This window comes from Zerene cesonia, chromosome 25 (assembly GCF_012273895.1).
Source record: "Zerene cesonia ecotype Mississippi chromosome 25, Zerene_cesonia_1.1, whole genome shotgun sequence".
Lineage (NCBI taxonomy): Eukaryota > Metazoa > Arthropoda > Insecta > Lepidoptera > Pieridae > Zerene > Zerene cesonia.
In genome coordinates, this window is record NC_052126.1 from 1,174,655 (window position 1) to 1,193,342 (window position 18,688).

At 33.9% G+C, this 18,688-nt stretch overlaps 2 protein-coding genes across 2 annotated transcripts in view; one reads left to right on the forward strand and one right to left on the reverse strand.

The window, feature by feature from the left end:
* The first annotated feature begins 503 nt into the window (after positions 1–503).
* The window catches only part of LOC119836638 (homer protein homolog 1), a 28,778-nt gene continuing 10,593 nt past the window's right edge, over positions 504–18,688 (forward strand). The window contains exons 1-6 of the mRNA XM_038362022.1: positions 504–636; positions 3,720–3,876; positions 6,586–6,717; positions 7,154–7,321; positions 7,792–7,857; positions 9,056–9,210. Of these exons, the coding sequence (XP_038217950.1) occupies positions 611–636; positions 3,720–3,876; positions 6,586–6,717; positions 7,154–7,321; positions 7,792–7,857; positions 9,056–9,210 (704 nt within the window). The 5' untranslated portion in view covers positions 504–610. The remainder of the gene's footprint in view (positions 637–3,719; positions 3,877–6,585; positions 6,718–7,153; positions 7,322–7,791; positions 7,858–9,055; positions 9,211–18,688) is intronic.
* LOC119836639 (adult-specific cuticular protein ACP-22-like) lies at positions 9,767–17,561 on the reverse strand. The gene is made up of 4 exons (XM_038362023.1): positions 17,462–17,561; positions 12,364–12,507; positions 11,769–11,865; positions 9,767–11,580 (listed from the first exon to the last, which is right to left on the reverse strand). The coding sequence occupies exons 1-4, from the start codon at positions 17,471–17,473 to the stop codon at positions 11,348–11,350; spliced, it is 486 nt and encodes a 161-aa protein (XP_038217951.1). The 5' UTR covers positions 17,474–17,561; the 3' UTR covers positions 9,767–11,347.

Sequence of the window (18,688 nt, forward strand, 5' to 3'; positions counted from 1 at the left end):
ATCGCATGCATATTGATGCAAAGGAAAAGTTCATGATTACTCTATTACGATAGGTTTATAAATAAACAACTGCTTACGTATTTCTACAATCATCCATGCGTGCAAAGTGAAATTATTGTTGTAAAAGTATGTAGGTATATATACTCCACGTGTTTTTTGGCATAGCAATTAGAATACTGTAGAATTAAAAACTTATCATGACAAAGTGACAATGTATTACTTTACTTTTTAAATGATTGATTCTTAGAATCATTTAATTTAGAGCCATCTACCGTGAACTAGCAGTATTAATAAAGAATATTAGTTTTACTATTGCAATCGAGATGTCAGTGTACATATAGAAGGGGTACATATTTTTCAATCATATTGATAATGTTCTAATTTTATTAATCAATAATTATTTAGGTATACGTTATTTAAAAAAATAAGAAATACATATTTGAGAATCAACATTATTTTACTGATATTGTAATTTGCTATCTCTAAATTCTTTATCATGGTAACACGACTGTCATCTTTAGTTTATGTCGCAACCGCTGTATGACAGCTGTGCTGTGTTAGAAAAATTGGAAATTATGAAGTAGATTTATTTCTAAATTAGTGAGTTTAAATGACAGCTGGAAAAGAAACCATGGGGTAAGTTTAATGTTAATTTCACTACCAATAGTTCTAGAATAATGTACACCGTGAAATTATTGAGAAAATCGGGAAAATTGTATTTCCCTGATCCTAGATATTTTTAGGGAGGGGATGCAATTTACCCATGCAAAGGGATATTTTAGGCCCCATTTACCAAAAAATCATGAAGTTTTTCAACTTCAACCCAGCACGCTATTTTGATTTATGTTATTAACACATAACTTATAATTTTTGCAAAAATAACTTTCGCAACCCGCAATTCATACGAATGATTGCACTTTTGCATTGATTGTGTCCGATTGAGCGCTCTTACCTCGGTAATAAGGACGAGGGTGCGAGCTCTCTCGGCTATTTATAATTGTCTGGTATACTTAGAAGTTATAAGCACAGAGACTGAGAGTAAAATGCAAATGGAACAATTATTAAGTATCGCGTATATGTTGTCTAATTGAGTTGTTAAAACTATTTTGTTTGTTTATATTGATGATAAAGTAAAAAATGTCTTAGGAAAACATTACAATTGTATATAAATTTTCGAAGAGGGTTCTCTTGCCCTCAGTAAAAATATATGTATTTGAACTGTACTGGTATACAGTAGTAAATTTAGGTATAAATAATTCAGGTCATAAATATTTGTATTTGGTATGGATATACTTTTTATGACATATGGATTAAGAAACTCATTGAAGGTGTAAGTATTATAAGAAGCAAGTATGTATAGATGTTTTAACATTCTCTGTTGAAAGTTTGGGAAATCATTAAATATAAGATATTGTATCCAGGACACTAATTTGAGCCACATGAACACTACATAATATATGTTTTTAATGTTGAAAGGTTGAATACATTTTTTTGGAGAGAAAGAGTTAACAAAACTTAAATACATTTATTTATTTATGACTCCTTATTCTATTATCATATTCACAAAATTGAATATTGTTCTTAACTTCAGTATAGGCCTTAGTGCTAAAATCTCGACACTCACACAGTAAAAACATAGTAGGCTTAGTACCTAACCAGTATTATACAAAAAGTCTTAAATATTTAATTCATATAACCCATGTTTTATAGAAAAAAACATCACCGTAAATATATTGTCATTCACACATGTTACAATAATCCTAACTTATCTATTGGCTGTAATATTATTAAAAAGATGGTTAAATGCAGTGTTAGATAAAACACTTGATTCTGTCTTTGTATCATGGCAAAGACTTATCTAGTACGTGCCTCATATTTGTTTCGTAATATCTAACTATGACAGATTTATCAACATGAACTGCTCTCGACTCAACTGAATAGGATTTATCTAAGATATTTTATTTGAATTTGAGGAACTACAGTAGTGGAGTCTTGAAAAAAATATATATTAACAGTTGCATGCAATCGATCAAATCTATAACTCTATTTCAATTATATGAAACGAAAGAATTTGTTTGTTTGAATGAGGTTATCGCAGGAACAAATGGATTGATTTGTAACTGTGATTGATTGTTTGTTAGAATCGCATAAATTGTTCACCGATATTAAAAAATATATACTGCAGGTGAAGTTGGGATGGACTGCTAGTATTCATGTATTTTTTAATATTTTTAATCATTATGTCTGTATTTCTGTCTATAACTGACTCTGCATAAATGTTTTAATAAGAATAAGAGTTCTTGTCTACCACTAAGTGAAACTGGTTCAACATATAGGTTGGATGTAGATTATATATTTTGTCATATTTTTATTCAATTATTACACCTATTAGAGCTGAAGGCGGTTGGATAAAGGTCTCTTAAAAAAGAAGTTTACGCGCGTAATTAAACACGCAAAAACGCGTGAAATTCATGGTTGAAGCAGTGATGAAAAAGTTTCTGGAATAGATAATATATGATGTCTGAACCTGACTCATTAGGTGTGTTTTTTAATAATAAATAATTGTTCATTTTAATTTTTTTTTTTTGTATGAAATAATCAAACTGCGAGCAGCAAAGTTCATGAGGCTATAATATCTAAGCCATGTTTAATTTCCTGCCGGATTTCCGTAACACCATCATGCAAGTATTGTCAGATTCATATAAGTATGTATTCATATAAGCTAGCATCTTCTGTTCAGGTGTGATCCGATTTAGCTAGCACCATCAGTTAATATGGTCATTCAAACGTCTTGTCTGGTTTCCATAGCAACCGAAAAGATGACAAATGATCACCGACTTTGTACGAGGTCATATTTCATGCCAATTTGGTATTACTGAGGACATATTTTTGCACATTTGCATTCATCTACATAACGCGTGATCTGTATTGTGGGCGATAAAGTTTTAAGTTTAATTTTAATGTCTGTATGTCTGAGTGTACCTCAAAAACTTGCTATTTCATGAATTATCCGCTGCTGCGGTTAGATCCATTGAATCCTTAATAATTTATGAATAATTTTGTTTGGATTAGAATTAAATTTACGAATTATTCGCGGCTAACATCGAAACTTGTAAAATGAGATGAAATTCTTTATTGCCGTTTAAAATAAAAGCATGAAAGCAAACGATACGTTTAAAGAATGAGCAGAAGGCGGCCTTATCGCTAGGTAGCCATTTCCACTAGGTATTCCTTAATTGAAGGGAAAATACATGTAAAATAAGTACACCTACAATTTACTTTTTATAAAGCAGATTGTGGGTAAAATACATAACAACAATATAGCAACAATACTATAGTTGTTATGTATTTTTGTAACGGTGCCTGGACCTCAAAAGGTAGCAAACAACAATGCGTGTTATTGCAATTGTTTAAAACAAAGGATAAAGCATGTATAGAATTTCAACAAATGTGTGTTTTCGCGTGAAACTCATGTCATGTTAATACAGTTTAAAAGAAATCTTTATTAAAAGTATTTAACGAAATTGCATTTCAGTTGGAAACTAAATTTTTCTTCTTGTAATTAAGCAAAGCAGTTGTGATAAATAAGCAATAGACCACTTCAAGTTCCTCATCCTGAAACAATGCCATTATTTCATTCAGTTCTACGTCATATAACTTATAATCAATGTCACCAGAAGTTGCGATTCTTATAAAATTTACAAATCTCCAATCTCCAGGGAGCAGCCAATCTTCACGTGCAAAGCGCACGTGTTCCACATAGACCCGAAGACCAAACGATCGTGGATGTCGGCCAGCTCCGCGGCAGTGTCCGTCTCCTTCTTCTATGATTCATCGAGGAATCTCTACAGAATCATAAGCGTGGAGGGGACTAAGGTGAGTTATTCATCACGTCTAGTACACTTGTGTTGAGATGTCTCCACATCCGAAGACCTGTATCCCTTTTCAGTCAATTTGGTTATGTCCGTCATCAATCTTAGTCTTTTCTTATTTTCGCGTTTGCATTGGCCCTACAATTGTTTCGACTAACATTAGTAAAGTTGTACACAATTTTTTTATGAAAAAATTGTGTACAACTCTTTAGCCGAGGATGACTTTTTTTTTATATCATAGCGGACAACTGAGCTGGTGGTTCGCCTGATGGTAAACGATCACCACCGCCCATGAACATTCGCAGAGGCTTAGACCTCTGAAAATGCGCTGCCCGCTTATAAGGGATAAGGGATAAGGAAAGGATTGATGACTGGAAAGAAGGAATGGACTGGGAAGGGCTAGGAGAAGGAAATAGGCCTCCGGCTTCCCCACTCACCGTACGAAACACAATAGCAAGCTATTATTTCACGCCGGTTTTCTGTGGGGGTGTGGTACTTCCCCGGTGCGAGCTGGCCCAATTTGTGCCGAAGCGTGCTCGACTACCACATCCAGCTTACTTAAAAAGCATACCTAGAAGACGACCCACTTTTTATTAATGTGTATTATTACGACCTTATATTTCTAAAGGTTAGATTTTCTGTTGTAAACATACACGTTTTAATACACGTAAAATAAATCAAAGTATTCATATGATAAAGATATCAATAACAGGGGAAGCCGTATTTTAGGACGAATTGGGTCACATACTATCATCATCATATTTTATTCATTATTATTATTATCTCTAAGTTTCCTTCTATGTACAATCTTGTTGAAGAGTTAAATAAATAAATAAATATCATCGTATTGGTGATTAGTGTGGATTTACAATGTATCAAAAGAAGATAGGAACTGGATGTTATTAATTATATTATGTATTTATTTATTAGTTTATTGTTCATTGTTTTTTAAGTGAATTTACTTATTTTTAAAAGGCGGTAAGCCTTCTACTTATGTTCAAAATATTGTTTATTAGGACTATCTAAATGTTATACAACCCATTTATTGTTTACAAATAAACAGTACGAGCATATAAATTTACAACCATAGACGGGTATAATTTTAAGAGGAAAGTTCACCATTATTGCATCCCTACCATTTAAATACATTTTTTAAACGCACTTGATACAAGCGGTACAAAACTCTGGCGAAGGAAATCTCTATCATAATCTATCATAAAACTATGACTAGAATTGAAGTTTTTCATTTTCAAGCCAGAAGCATAAAGGAATTTCGCGCCTTTATTAAAAAACGCGTCCCCATACATCACTGGAGATGTTTGTCCTTTTCTGACACCAGAGGGGGCGACGAGCGCTCTTGGCACAATTCGTGAGTGCAGCACGTTGTTTTGTTTCCGCTGTCGGTGTTTATTCAAATAAAATATTGTCGCAAACTCTCCGGATTGTGGCATCGATGTTGTTGTACAATTTGTTCGAGTGTATTTCGAGACTTATTTCGTGGAGTCGAATTTTTTTTTTTTATGTAGTTACACGTTTGTTTTTTTTTTTTTTGATGATGAAATAAGCATTGCTTGTTTTTTTATCAATATATCAAGTATCATATCTATGGCTATAGCGTTTGTTTCGCGATTAAGGTCCCGGATATAAGTAGGTCAATATGAGTGGGTCGCTACTTAGCATAGTGTAAGCGTCATAATGAAGAAAATTAAAGGAAATAATGAGACTAGATATTGAAATTTTTTCTTTTGTATTTTCCTATAAACTAGGTATTTACAACTCTTCGTTAATGAATTTTTCTATTTGTAGTATTATTATATTAAGTACAAGTAGTGCACAGCTTTGACGCACCTTGCAGAATTTAGATTTGATTTAATATATTAGGCCCAACATGAAATGTAATTCGCTAACATAAATACACGTTCACACACACACACACACACACACACACACACACGCACGCACGCACGCACACGCACACACGCGCACACACGCGCTCGTACAAATACAAACACACCACGCCCATTTTTAATCCACCGATCGTTGACCTCGTCTAATAATTCCAATTTAACACTACATGCATACAATTTCCGCGCAATTTTCGAAAGTTCAGTTATATATATAAATAAATCTTCTATATATATAAAATTCTCGTGTCACAGTTTTCGTTGCCAAACTCCTCTGAAACGGCTTGATCGATTTTGATGAAATTTTTTGTGCGTGTCCGCTATCTATGAGAATCGGCCAACATCTATTTTTCATACCCCTAAAGGATAAGAGTAAGGCAGAACAGCGTTTGCCGGGTGCAGCTAGTATATTATAAAGGTTTAACAAGTGGTTAGCAACAAACAGATTAAGCTACGCATTTGGACTTCGGCATGTCAAACCTAAAATGGTTAAGTCTTAAGAAGCCCAATACATTTCGATCGCTATTTAATAGTTCTGTTTGATGTTGCTATCCCGATGATTATGGGCCATTTCACTTTACGTTCATCACATTATGTTTATATTATTATAGGTACATTTTAAATAAAAAGTAACACGTTTTAATTTATAAACATTGGGGTACCATGTCGTAAAGTATGACATTTAAACGTCGAAAATAAAGCCGAATTAAGAATCTTTTTTGGATTCATTAAACAATGAATACTATAAACAAATAGTTCTTTATCATCCAGTTGTCGTAGTTAAAAGATTTGTGCTTCGATACTTCCAGGCGGTGATCAACAGCACAATAACGGCGAACATGACATTCACCAAGACGTCACAGAAGTTCGGCCAGTGGAGCGACGTGCGGGCCAACACCGTCTACGGCCTGGGTTTCGCGTCCGAGGCGGAGTTGGGAAAGGTGAGCGATAAGCCGAATAGCAATGTGATGAATGAAGTTCAATGATAGGGATTAACGATATAATTTTTAAATTTTAGAGTTTTTAGAAAAATTATAATAAAATAGAGAGAATAGCAATAAGTACAGATGTACTTAATTTAAAAAATATAGATCAATCGACATGGGTAGAAGAGATTTGTCTTAATCCTTATTAGCCTAATTAATAAGTTCAATGATAATAAATAAGTTATATAAATTTAAGAGCAACTTTAAAAAAAAGTATTATAATTATTTTATATAAAGTTAATAAGCTTTACTTTGCCTTAATTTTAGTTTGTTTCGTCTAGAACTTTTCAAACACACTTGAAGGCAACTAAAAGTACGTGAGACTGTGTATGTAAACGTTGATGATAGACAAGTAACGTTATGTAACGTTATATGTCTGTTGCGTTGGCAGTTTATCGAGAAGTTCCAAGAGGTGAAGGAGGCGATCCAGGCGGCGCAGTGCGGCAAGCCCGCCAACGGCTCCGGCGCCGCCACGCCCGTCGCCTCCGCCACCGCCTCGCCGCTGCTCGCCGCGCGCGCCGCCGCCGACGAGCCGCCCGCGCAGCTCTCGCCCGCGCAGGTAATGAGCTCGCACGCCCGCGCCGCGCGCGCTGCGGGGGCGCCCGTACGCGTGCCGTACCATATCCGTATGCCGTACTGTATGTATATATACTATATATATAGTCCACAATCAACGATAAGTGCTCTCTCCATTCAGGGACGGATAGCACCATCCCTCAAGTATATCCAATCCTCTTTTTGAATGTTTTGATTTTTTTTTACAATATTAAAATTCATTTGATTTATTGTCCTTATAATAAAAATGTTTTAAGTGACTGTAAATTCTTTTCCCAATAAATAATTTATTTTTCAAGATTACTTGATTGTTGATTATTCAAAAGATATTGAAATGCTAATATAAAAAGTAATAATAATAATAAAATAATCTAATATGTTTCTCCTAAATATTTTTTGTTCATAACGAATTGACTCAAAAACTAGACTGTTTATATTTATTTGCAAATTTTTATTTATATGTCTTTGTTGCAGCCAAAAACAGATAATGACGAAATGATGGTTCATCAGCGGGCGCATTCAGTCTCATCCACTATTCAGGTATATGCATAAATATACAGTATTTATAATATAAACTGTCTTAGCAAAAAAGTACACATTTGTAAATATAGATAGCACTAATGAATAAATTTTGAACAGATTTTTTATTATACTTAATCACAAATTGTATACATTAATTGTTATTGTGAAATATTAAAACCATAAATAATAAAATGCTAATGCTTACTATTAATAAAAAGCTTCTTGTTCAGGCTCATACATGCAATTCAATAAAGCAAAATAGTTTATGTATTTTGCTTTATTGATTTGATTTACATAAAAAAATATTACGAGAAATACAATTTCAAACTTTCAAACTATCATATTCCTTTAAAAACAACAGGCAATTGCAATTAATGTTATAGTTATAAATAAAAAAAAAAACAAAAAAAAAGTAATAACTGAAGAATTATCATTTGACGGTGCATTTACACATTCGTGCGAATATTTAGGCGAATAATGAACACGCATATAAAATAGTATACCGTAAATAGTGGACTCGCTATTCGCTTTGAAATTTGCGCATTGGCGTTAAGAGCGGTATGTTGGTATGGCGGTACGGCGGTAGGGTGGTATGGCGGTATGGTGGTTTTAGTGGCTTTGAAAAGTTGTTCACGACGATACTCGCATACTAATGTTTTTGTCAAATGTATCGTTGAGTGTCGAGGTGAATCACACACACAAATGTGTGAATGCACCATGACAATTAGCGTAGAAGATATCTAATCGTTTAAACTTATCTGTAGATAACACGACACGCTATATTTAATCATTCTATACACAAAATGTCTAGTTAACATCCACACAAAGCCCAAGTAGGTTATATTTAGTGAAATGTATAAAATTTTTATCGTTGATATAACTAACAACACATCAAACAACGAAAGTTTTATTGACGAAATAGTTTGTTGAAATTGGTGAATTACTTACTTAATTACCATTTACACAAGAATAGTGTTTGTGAAAACCTTTTATTTGACTCTATATAGTGAATTTTCAGCGAATAACGTGGTTTTGTATTTGTTTAATGAAATTTTTTTGTGATAGAACACGTGACTTAAAGACTCTTTAACATTGTTTTTAGTCATAAGTTTTTCTTTTGTGAAAGAATACGAGATTTTATCGATTCTGTTGTGATTTTTGGTGAAAAAAAAAACGAAGACTTTATTTTCGATTTTTTGCTATTTCGCAAATGCAGGGCGGCTACGCGACGGTGGGGCGCGCGGGGCGCGGGGCGCTGGGCGCGGGCGGCGCGGGGGGCGCGGGCGGCGCGGGGGGCGAGCCGGCCGCGCCCGACACGGCCGACCAGCTGCGCTACGAGAACGACCGGCTCAAGCTTGCGCTTGCGCAGAGGTCAGTGGACTTTTGTACTCAACTCTGTGTTGCTACCGCTTTGCTATTTTATCTATTAGGATGGGACAGTATATATACAGAACATTAATACATAAACGTTTCATAAAACAACTGGTCTGGCACATGTACTGATTATAGCCGTTCACAACATTTTTAATATACTTAACGTTTGTCTACTTTGTTTTTACTTATAGCATAACAAATGAAAACGAGTCTGTCCAATTGACTCAGAACTTAAAACTTTTTTTTATATATCTTTAATTATTAACAATATTATATTTATAGATAACATTGATTGTGGGATCATGTTAAGTATTTTGTAGTTATATAAAATTCTCCCAAGTAACGTAAATATAGGTAACAATATATTTATATTTTTTTCTCTCCCTCTTTATTTCCCTCTTTATTTTATAATCGATACAATTTATATAATTGCAATAAATATTATTTTGGGCTTATCTTTATTTACAAACTGAGATACATACGCTTTTATATTTATAAGTATAATTGAATTCAGGTCGTCACTGGAGGAGGTGTGTCAATAAAAAGCAGAATATAAACAATAAAAAAAAGTTTATTACAAGATTTTTGTACAATACTTAATATCTACGAATTACAGTCTCATCAATCCAAGGGAATACAAAAATCACAAATAAATAACGTAACAAGAAATACTCATTTTCTACAATTGAGTCTACTCGTTCATATTTTTATCTTATAAAGAATTCATAAAATATATTCAACCGAAAGAGTAAAATAACTTTTTACTAATTTGGTCTTCGCAAACATTTTTTTTCATATTTTTGTGCTGTTTTTGGAAAACTTAACATATTAAACTTTAAGAAGAAATATAACAATTTTAACGTCGAATATCATTAACCATGAGTATAAAAATATATAAAATAAATCTGTCATTCATTTATGTGCAAGCAAACATTCTGTTTATAACGATGGTGGAAAACTTTCAGAATCGATCACGGCTACAATTAATTTCGACTTTATCATCTTATGTTAAGACTCAATATACCTTACACCCATAAGAGTGTCATATGAATGGATACTCATTTGCTTTACACTAACAACTTCTTTCTTTCTATCGTACTTCCCAATTTTCTAAAAAATTTACTCGCAATATATATGTGCCATCGCTTGTCATGCGAACAAAAGAAAGAGACAGTTAATGTAGTTACTATATTAGGAAACTTGGTTAATACAGTGTATTATGAGGTTATTTTGTTAATTTTTATCAAATGAGTTTATTATTGCTTTCCTTTCGTTCGGAAGTTCTGTAAAATAACTAAATATCTACAATATATAATATAAATGTTCAAGACTTTGATAAAAGTATTGTCGATCAAATTACGCAAATAATACTGGTTGTAATATAAGTAATCAGTTATTTCTAAAGCGTTTCAGCTTTAGCTTTATGACGCGGAAGTTGAATGGGGAGAAACAAAAGATCTTTTAATGTTCTTTGATACTAGAATGTTCTAGAATAGGTTTGTTTGACGGACACGAGTATTGGAATAAAGATGGATTAAAATGATTCCAATGTAAAAGGTATAATATTAAGAAAATCGACCTGTATACCTGTAGTAAAAAGTGATGTCCCATGTCCTCCATGTCCTTTATGGACAAGAAGGTGATCAGTCTTCTATGTCCAGCTAGACCGAGAATTTTTTTTTGTATCTACCGAGCATCGAATCCTGGGCCCCTCGGTTCTACACTCACGTGGTAACCACTTAATCAGGGAGGCGGTCCTGAATAGGTATTCAGGATTATTGGTATAGTAGAGAGATCTAAATAGATCTAGTTTTAAGATAGGTCTTTGCATTTTACCTACAAGAATATCCATTAGCTACTAACGAATATTATGTGTTACAATAATTAATAAACCAAAGTGTAAGAAGCACACATTAATAAATCTAACAGCTTTATCTTCAAGTACAGTACATTGATACTGTAAACACTTAAAGATGTAAGCAATACAATAAATCCCAACATTATAACTCATATCTATAAAAATTCAGAATGGCCAGTTTTATCTTCCTAAAGCCTACATGATCCCAACTTGTAATGCCTATCCAAGTCAACGTCCCCAGCCCACCATTCTAGTACCAAAGAACTGAGACGCAACTTAGTGTCTATGATCGTAACCGGTCATAGGGACGAACCCGCCCTCGTAGTGTTGTTGGAAATCCTCCTGATACTGCGGTTCATACACCGGCTTGGCGATGTTGAATTCTTCGTGTTCTATCTCCTGTTTGGGATGGCCAATCCTGTGGACGACTGCGTTGAAACCGTTCTTGTCGTCCGCCTCGTATTCCACTATGCGCTTCGTGCCGTCCGTCTCCATTAGTGTGTAGGAGCCTGAGGGTAGTTTGATATTTCTTATAGCCTTAATATCAAATTGGTAAACAAGTGACGAATAGACTTAATAGAATAATGAGGGTAGGGATACAATTCTTGATGCATTTATCATCAGGTGGGGGATTATCAACTAAGATTAGTTTTAAATGACATACTCCAGTTAAAGATATGGGTTTTTCTTTAATTACCTCTCACTTTGTCACCGTCTCTAGTCTCCCAATGTTCCTTTTCGTCTCCAGTGTGAGGGTCCTTGACCGAATAGTCGAACGAGTATTTTGGGTGTGCCTGGAATTATTATATACCGTATTTAGCACAGGTCTATATGTATACATTTATTATTTACAGTTCATATGTAATAACTAATGGTGGTGAAAATTTACAATGTATTTTATTGATTTGATGACAAAACCACATTCGGTAGGTCTGAGTTCGATATTAGAATAATTAATGTTTTATGTGAGACTTTGCGTAATTCTTTTGTCGAAGTGTTTTAGAATAACATTTATTATGCATTTAGCTTTATTAAACATAGAGGTAGTTATGGTTTTCTGTTATTGGTTCACTTTTAAACCAGATGGTAGTTCGGAACTAGATCGCCAAATTACCAGCAATATATCACTACATAGTGTAAAGCAAAGTGGCTTCCCCTTTCTGTCCCTATGTATGTATGCATGCATGCATGCATATGTATGCTTAGATCTTTAAAACTACACAACGGATTTTGATTGTTTTTTTTTATCTATTTAAATCAATTGTTTTATAATAACTGACACAATTACTCACATGATAATCCACATCATATTCGTCATGGTGCTCGTCTAACGCGTGGTGTACCAACGGCTTGTGGTAGTCCTCGTAGCCTTCCAGGCCGTACCCGCCGTATTGGGCGACAGCGGACGCTAGCACGGCGAATAGGGGCAATAGTTTCTGTGAAAGAATGGGTGTTTTTGTAGAATATTACGCTGCGTGTTGTGTACGAATAGGGCTCCTTGATATTTGGGAACTTAGTTAATTTAGACGATTTTATTTGCTTCACCTGTATGTATGTAGGTAACTGTTTCATTTAGACTGGATCTTGACCCACTTTATGTTTAAACGGACAGATTTAATTCAAACTTTATTAAATATACTATTTTCACGAGTTTTTTTTTTCACCTGATCAGGATTGCCAGGATGAAATAATTGAAGCATGGTTTTTATACAATAATTATGTTTTTTTTTTATCTGTATCAATTATTCAATTGAGTTGAAGTTGTGTGGACATACTTCGTTATTTTCGAGCTTTGTTTCTGTAGCAGACATTTTGGGTACAAATTATATTATTTCTAATACATTTAAAGGTATTTGCCGATTTTACAACAACAAAATTGTTTTTTTTTTCTATGCCACAGTCGGCAATGGAGCTGGTGGGACGCCTGATGGTAAGCGCTACCATCGCCCATGAACATTTAGAGAGGCATAACGTCCATGGCAGATCTTACGCCTCTACAAATGGATTGCCCACTGTAAATAGGGAAGGGTTTAAGAAAGGATCTATTGTTACTAGAAAATACATATATTTCTACGTCAATTTTTTTTTTCTTAATTTCATATTATTTTCATTAAGCAACCATCTAGTGTAACAGTAAGGCGAATTAGTATTTTAATATAAACAATTATAATTTATATTTATCATCATATAAAATACACACGGTATTTTCAACCGACGACGCAGAAACGAAGGAGTTTCTCACTTAGACTGTATTTTTTTGGCACTCAATAACGTGGGGTTTTGGCTGAAAGGGTTTTAATCGATCAACGTGATAATTTGTGATAGGGAAGTATCATGACTTGTTTTCATTTTAGCTTCGGTTGGTGCTCCTAAAATACTATTTATTAACTAAGGTTGAAGATCTTTTTTCGGTAAATGAAAAAAAAAAAAAAAGCAAATGAAAATCAGTACCGGAATTAATTTAATTGTAGCTCGATTAATTTTAATCGACTTGTCGTGACTCTCCTTTATGTCTCGATCATGTTCAATTAATTCCAAGCGAATTACTGTCATTACGCGCGTAACTGCCGTGACAAATATTCTGCGTTGATCTCGATTACATACGGTATTATTAGATTAATGAAATGTGTATAATGCTTTCGTGAATGCATATGATAATTGTTTTGATTCGTGTGCTATCATATTGTTTAATTAACCTGTTAATTAAATCATAATGGACTAAAAAGCTTTATGTATAATTCTAGCGGTCTTCGAGACATAATTATTGAACGACAATTGCTGTTTCTTTAGCAGTAGACCGTATAGATTTGACCATAAAAATGTGGCGACGATAATATAGATTTGATGATTTGCCGTGCTTGTCGAATGATCGAGCAATATTCATTATGACTGCGCAATTAAGCGTCGCACGAAAGTTAACGATTATACGCGAAATGAAATATGACATAATGCTGTTTGACGGTTACGTCTTTAATATTATGGCATGTGAAACGCCACATCATTGCGTGAACGCGACGCGTTCGCATAGATATAGGAATTTCATAAGAATTTCGATAAAATGCAATGGTAATTGGCGCGTTTTACGTATGAATGCGATATAGTTGGGATTGTTGAACTCATTGTGGCGTTTTAAACGTGCGTGGCTTTGTTTAGGTTTTAGCTATTGTTATTAGAAAATACGAATATTAAGGTTTAGGAAGGTATGTTTTTTTCCAGTTTTCAATTTGCAAAATATGATTTTTGTCAAAGCGTGTTTTTTAGTTTTTTAAACTATTATATTTTATTACACGCTTTTTATTAGCTTCACCTGTATGTTTGTTTGTAACCGACTTCTTTGGGCGCGATTTTGACCCACTTTAAACGGCCAGATTTCGTTCAAACTTTGTAGATTTATTGAGGACCGATGACAATACACTAATTTGATAAAATTATTGAGGGTGAAAGTCGACGCTTCGCCACGAATTAGGCCAGCTCGCACCGGGGAAGGTACCATATCCCCGTAGAAGGTCGGCGTGAAATAGTAGCATGCTGCTGTGTTTCGTTCGGTGCGTGGGGGAGCTTGAGCCCCGTATCCGTTTCTTCACCCTTCATAGGCCATATCTTTATTCCCGTCGCCGATCCTTTCCTTCTCCTCTACCCCTTTTACTCTTTAAGCGCCATCTTGCCTCTGCAAATGTTCTTAGGCTACACTTGTGGTCGCTTATTATCAGATGATTCTCTCCGTCTGTCTCTTCTTCACTTCTAAATCGCTGAACCGATTTGGATGAAGTTTGACTTTTAAATTTACAGACATCTTAAAAGTTTGAGAATTATTTTAAATGTTGTTTTTTGAATGCCAATTGCGTTTATTGTGCTAAAAGAAATGATATAAAATAACTTTAGAGAAAGAATCATAACTTTTAACAGAGTCCTGACTATTATAAAGCTATTACGCACAATTAAATTAAAAGCTTATTTCCTAATTCATTTAGGAAACATGTCTTGTCGATATAATATGGATCCTGCCGCAATGTCGTCGCGCTTAAATATAATTTAATAGCTTCCTCGATCGAAATGAACTGTATTTCCTATAAATCGCGTGCGGGGCTGTGTCTGTTACGCCTCGGCAAATAGAATTTCACTTGACATCTTTTAATTCGTCCGTTACATGTGATGTTATATCATGACGCGGTTTGCGATTAAATAATAAAATTGTTAATGCAACTAACTCTATACTGTTAATCGTTTGGTATGTCAATATGCGCTGTTTTGCATCCGCACCTACGTTTGCGGTCGTAAATAGTGATTGGTATTGTGTTTTGTTTTAGGTGCGATTCTGTTGTTTCAAAATTGTTAAGACGTACTTTGCGTAGTATATTCTTCTGTTTTTATGTTATGCCTTTTCTCTTTCAAAATTAGTCCAGCATGTGTAATTCTATGTAAGAGTCTTACTACTTATTTCAGGATCTATTTAGATACTAATAATTGTCCTAACCAAATTATGGCTGTTGGAGTCAATCAATATTGCGGATTAGCAAATTAGCGTGGTTGATCTATACATTATAGAGCACAAATCTTAATATATTTTATTAATTACGTGTCACGTTGTTTGTCCGCGATGGACTCCCCAAAACTACTCAACCGATTTTAATCAAATTTACGCACCATGTGCAGTTTGATCCACCTTAAAATATAGGATAGTTTATATTATTTCAATTGCGATAAGTGACTACCCGGGCGGAGCCAAGGTGTGCAGCTAGCTTTAAAAACAGTTTTTTCCGGGATCTAATGCGAAATAATTATTTTAAAGTCAGCAACAGCTCCACAAAAGCTACAACAGCTTTGTGAATGCTCATGGGCGGTGGCGTTGCCTCATGTGATCCACTAGCTCTGTCGCCCGCTCTGCTATAAAAGAAATGTTTAGAACGTAGCTTTTCTCGTTGTAATATCGGAAACACTTTATGCGCGTTTTGCACAAATTGGCGCGTCGTAGCGTGACCGACCGCCGGAATAAAGCGATTAATTTGCACGATCCATTGCCTGACATATTTATCTTGCTTCCGGCTATTGGTCATCATTTAGAATTCTTTTTTCTAAATATGTATCGATATGTAACACATAGGAATTTTCATAAAAGCGGTCTCGGCATTGAAATCCATACATCCATCCATTGATTTGTATTTTGACGAAAGATTAAAAATGTATGAATAATTTGTTCAGTTGGATTAAAATAGTTAATTGTTTAAAAAAATATTAATACGGCTAACAGTAACAAAATGCGGAAAATATACGTATGCAAATAAAAAAATTGTTCTTATTTTACGATCAGTGGATGTCTTGTGAGTTTAAACATTAATTTTATGAAACGAAAATAATTAGCTATTTTGTAATGATTTATTTCTACAAAAAACTCGCTAACGTCGCTGGGGGGGGCGGGAGGTTCCACTCCAAATTCTAAAATGGGCATGCCAACAATTCCCCATAAAACTCAAAAATAATCACGTAAATCAGAAGAAAACCCACGGAGTTATCAAGTAACGAATCCCAAAAACTGGTATTGAGAACCTCCTTTGTTTTTGTGACATCGGATGAAAATACTCCTGAGGAGACTTCCTCACCGACTAACCGACTCGTTAAATTATTAAAACAGTGTTAACACTTTTCGTAGCAGTTGCTGTAGTTTCTTTAGTACGATTTATTGTTTATGTTTATGTATAAACAATATATTTTATGTCAAATGTTTATTAATTTGCAGTCTACACTCTGATTGATTCACACGGACACACAAACAAAAGATTAGCGTTTTTTTTTTCAAATTTTCTAAAGTAGAAATCGTGTCTATTCAGTTTATAGAATTTCTCATATGACACGAATAAGATAACTAAATTTCTATGTCAGTAGAGATTCGCAGTGAGTTGACATTAGTTTCACATTATTCAGATATTCACTACATAATGACATCATTATGGTGTTCGGAATCCGAGTGAAATTTGTTTTCATTTACGTTTTTTTGGTAGCTATAAGAAACTATTTAAAAGTGCTTTATAGCGAAGTGTAGGTAGCAATTGGTTTGTATAATGAATTAATACAAGCAATTGACAAGAATTAATGAGGTTATACTAACTTATATTGAACAATTATCTATCTAGTGAAATTTACACAACTTTCAGATGATAGCTCTAATTTTAATTTTAATAAGGTAAATATTTTTGCGAGATACCATACACTTATAAAAAGTATAAATTGCTTAAAAATGTTGTTAAATAATTTCAAAAAGAATGAGTTTTCTCATTGTGTTTTGAATTCATTTATGTATCGTTGTTTTTCAGTGGCTTTTTGTCTTTATCAAAATTTGAGAATGGAAAAGCTTTTTGTATTGTAATATTCTAAATTGATTAAAGAATTACTCACATGAAACTCCATTGTTTTTGCACACACACTAATAAAGCACTTCTCAATATAATTTCACTAACGAAAGTAAATTATTTTCAACCCACTATCAACTTATACGCATGTATATGCTATCCCTACTTTTTATATGCGTTCTGGGGATTGATACTTGTAAATGTGTATAATCGACTCTACGCCCAATGGAATAGAAGTTAATTTTCATCGTTTATTCTCACGTGGCCATGTTTTGTGTTTTATTGATAAGGATTTCGCGATATTAGAACGGGGAAAGGATTGATGTATTGGTAAATGGCCGTGAATTTTATTGCTAACCCTTTTTCGGGAGGAAATTGAAAATCAATCTTGAATAATTGTCAACGTCATCAATCTTTGGAAGAGCCTATGGTTTTAAGTAGTAAGAGTATTTAGGATAGTGGAGGAATATCTATGGATCTTCTTTAAAAATAGTCAAAATATGGTTGGTAATGGTTAAAAAAATATTTTTCGAGGTATTAACGCGCTGTTTTGAATTTTAACCTGTAATAAGGTTTATGTCATTCACATATTCAATAGATTAATTACTGTATTTTTTTACCACATGACTCTCTAAATTTTTTTTCACATGATTATTTTTTATTTTTACTGGTAGTCAAAGTTAAATATAGACAGTTCGGGGTTTCCCCCGCAGAGTTCCATGCCCATTCACAGATCTCAAACTATCTCTGAACCAAATTAAAAATAATCGGTTTAGTGGTTAAGGTGTGAAGAACAGACATACAGACACACAAAGTTGCTTTCGCATTTCTAATATATGACAGATAATAGAAACGTCTGTTTTCTTCGCTATTATTTTATAATACAGCTTATTTTTACATTAATCAGGGTTGTTTGGCCATTCCTCAGCTTATTGCAATGTTATTGCGTAATATAGAGAATTTATTGTTCATCAACGTATAACGATCAACAAAGAAATATTATTTATAATAAAAACATTACAAAAAAAACGCATATAAAACAGTGCAACTATCACAACAATCAGATGTATCAATAACTAGACTATAAAGTTTTATAACTCGACCACAATGCGCGTTTATATTAATTGCACGAATTGCGAAAACTGCAAAGTATAGACTCGCGGTGCGCTTTGTTGGACGTTTTGCTATTGTAAGTCAGCAGGAAGCTGTAAATATTTAATTAACGACGATTGTGCGACATTAAAAAGCATCGATGTGTTTAATATGGCTGTGA

What these genes read in the sequence shown, in the direction of transcription:
- LOC119836639 (XM_038362023.1), bottom strand. An exon ending in AATATGATGTGGATTATCAT is followed by an intron (nt 11,866 to 12,363) that starts GTGAGTAATTGT and finishes TAATAATTCCAG; the next exon opens with GCACACCCAAAATACTCGTT. An exon ending in AGACGGTGACAAAGTGAGAG is followed by an intron (nt 11,581 to 11,768) that starts GTAATTAAAGAA and finishes AACTACCCTCAG; the next exon opens with GCTCCTACACACTAATGGAG.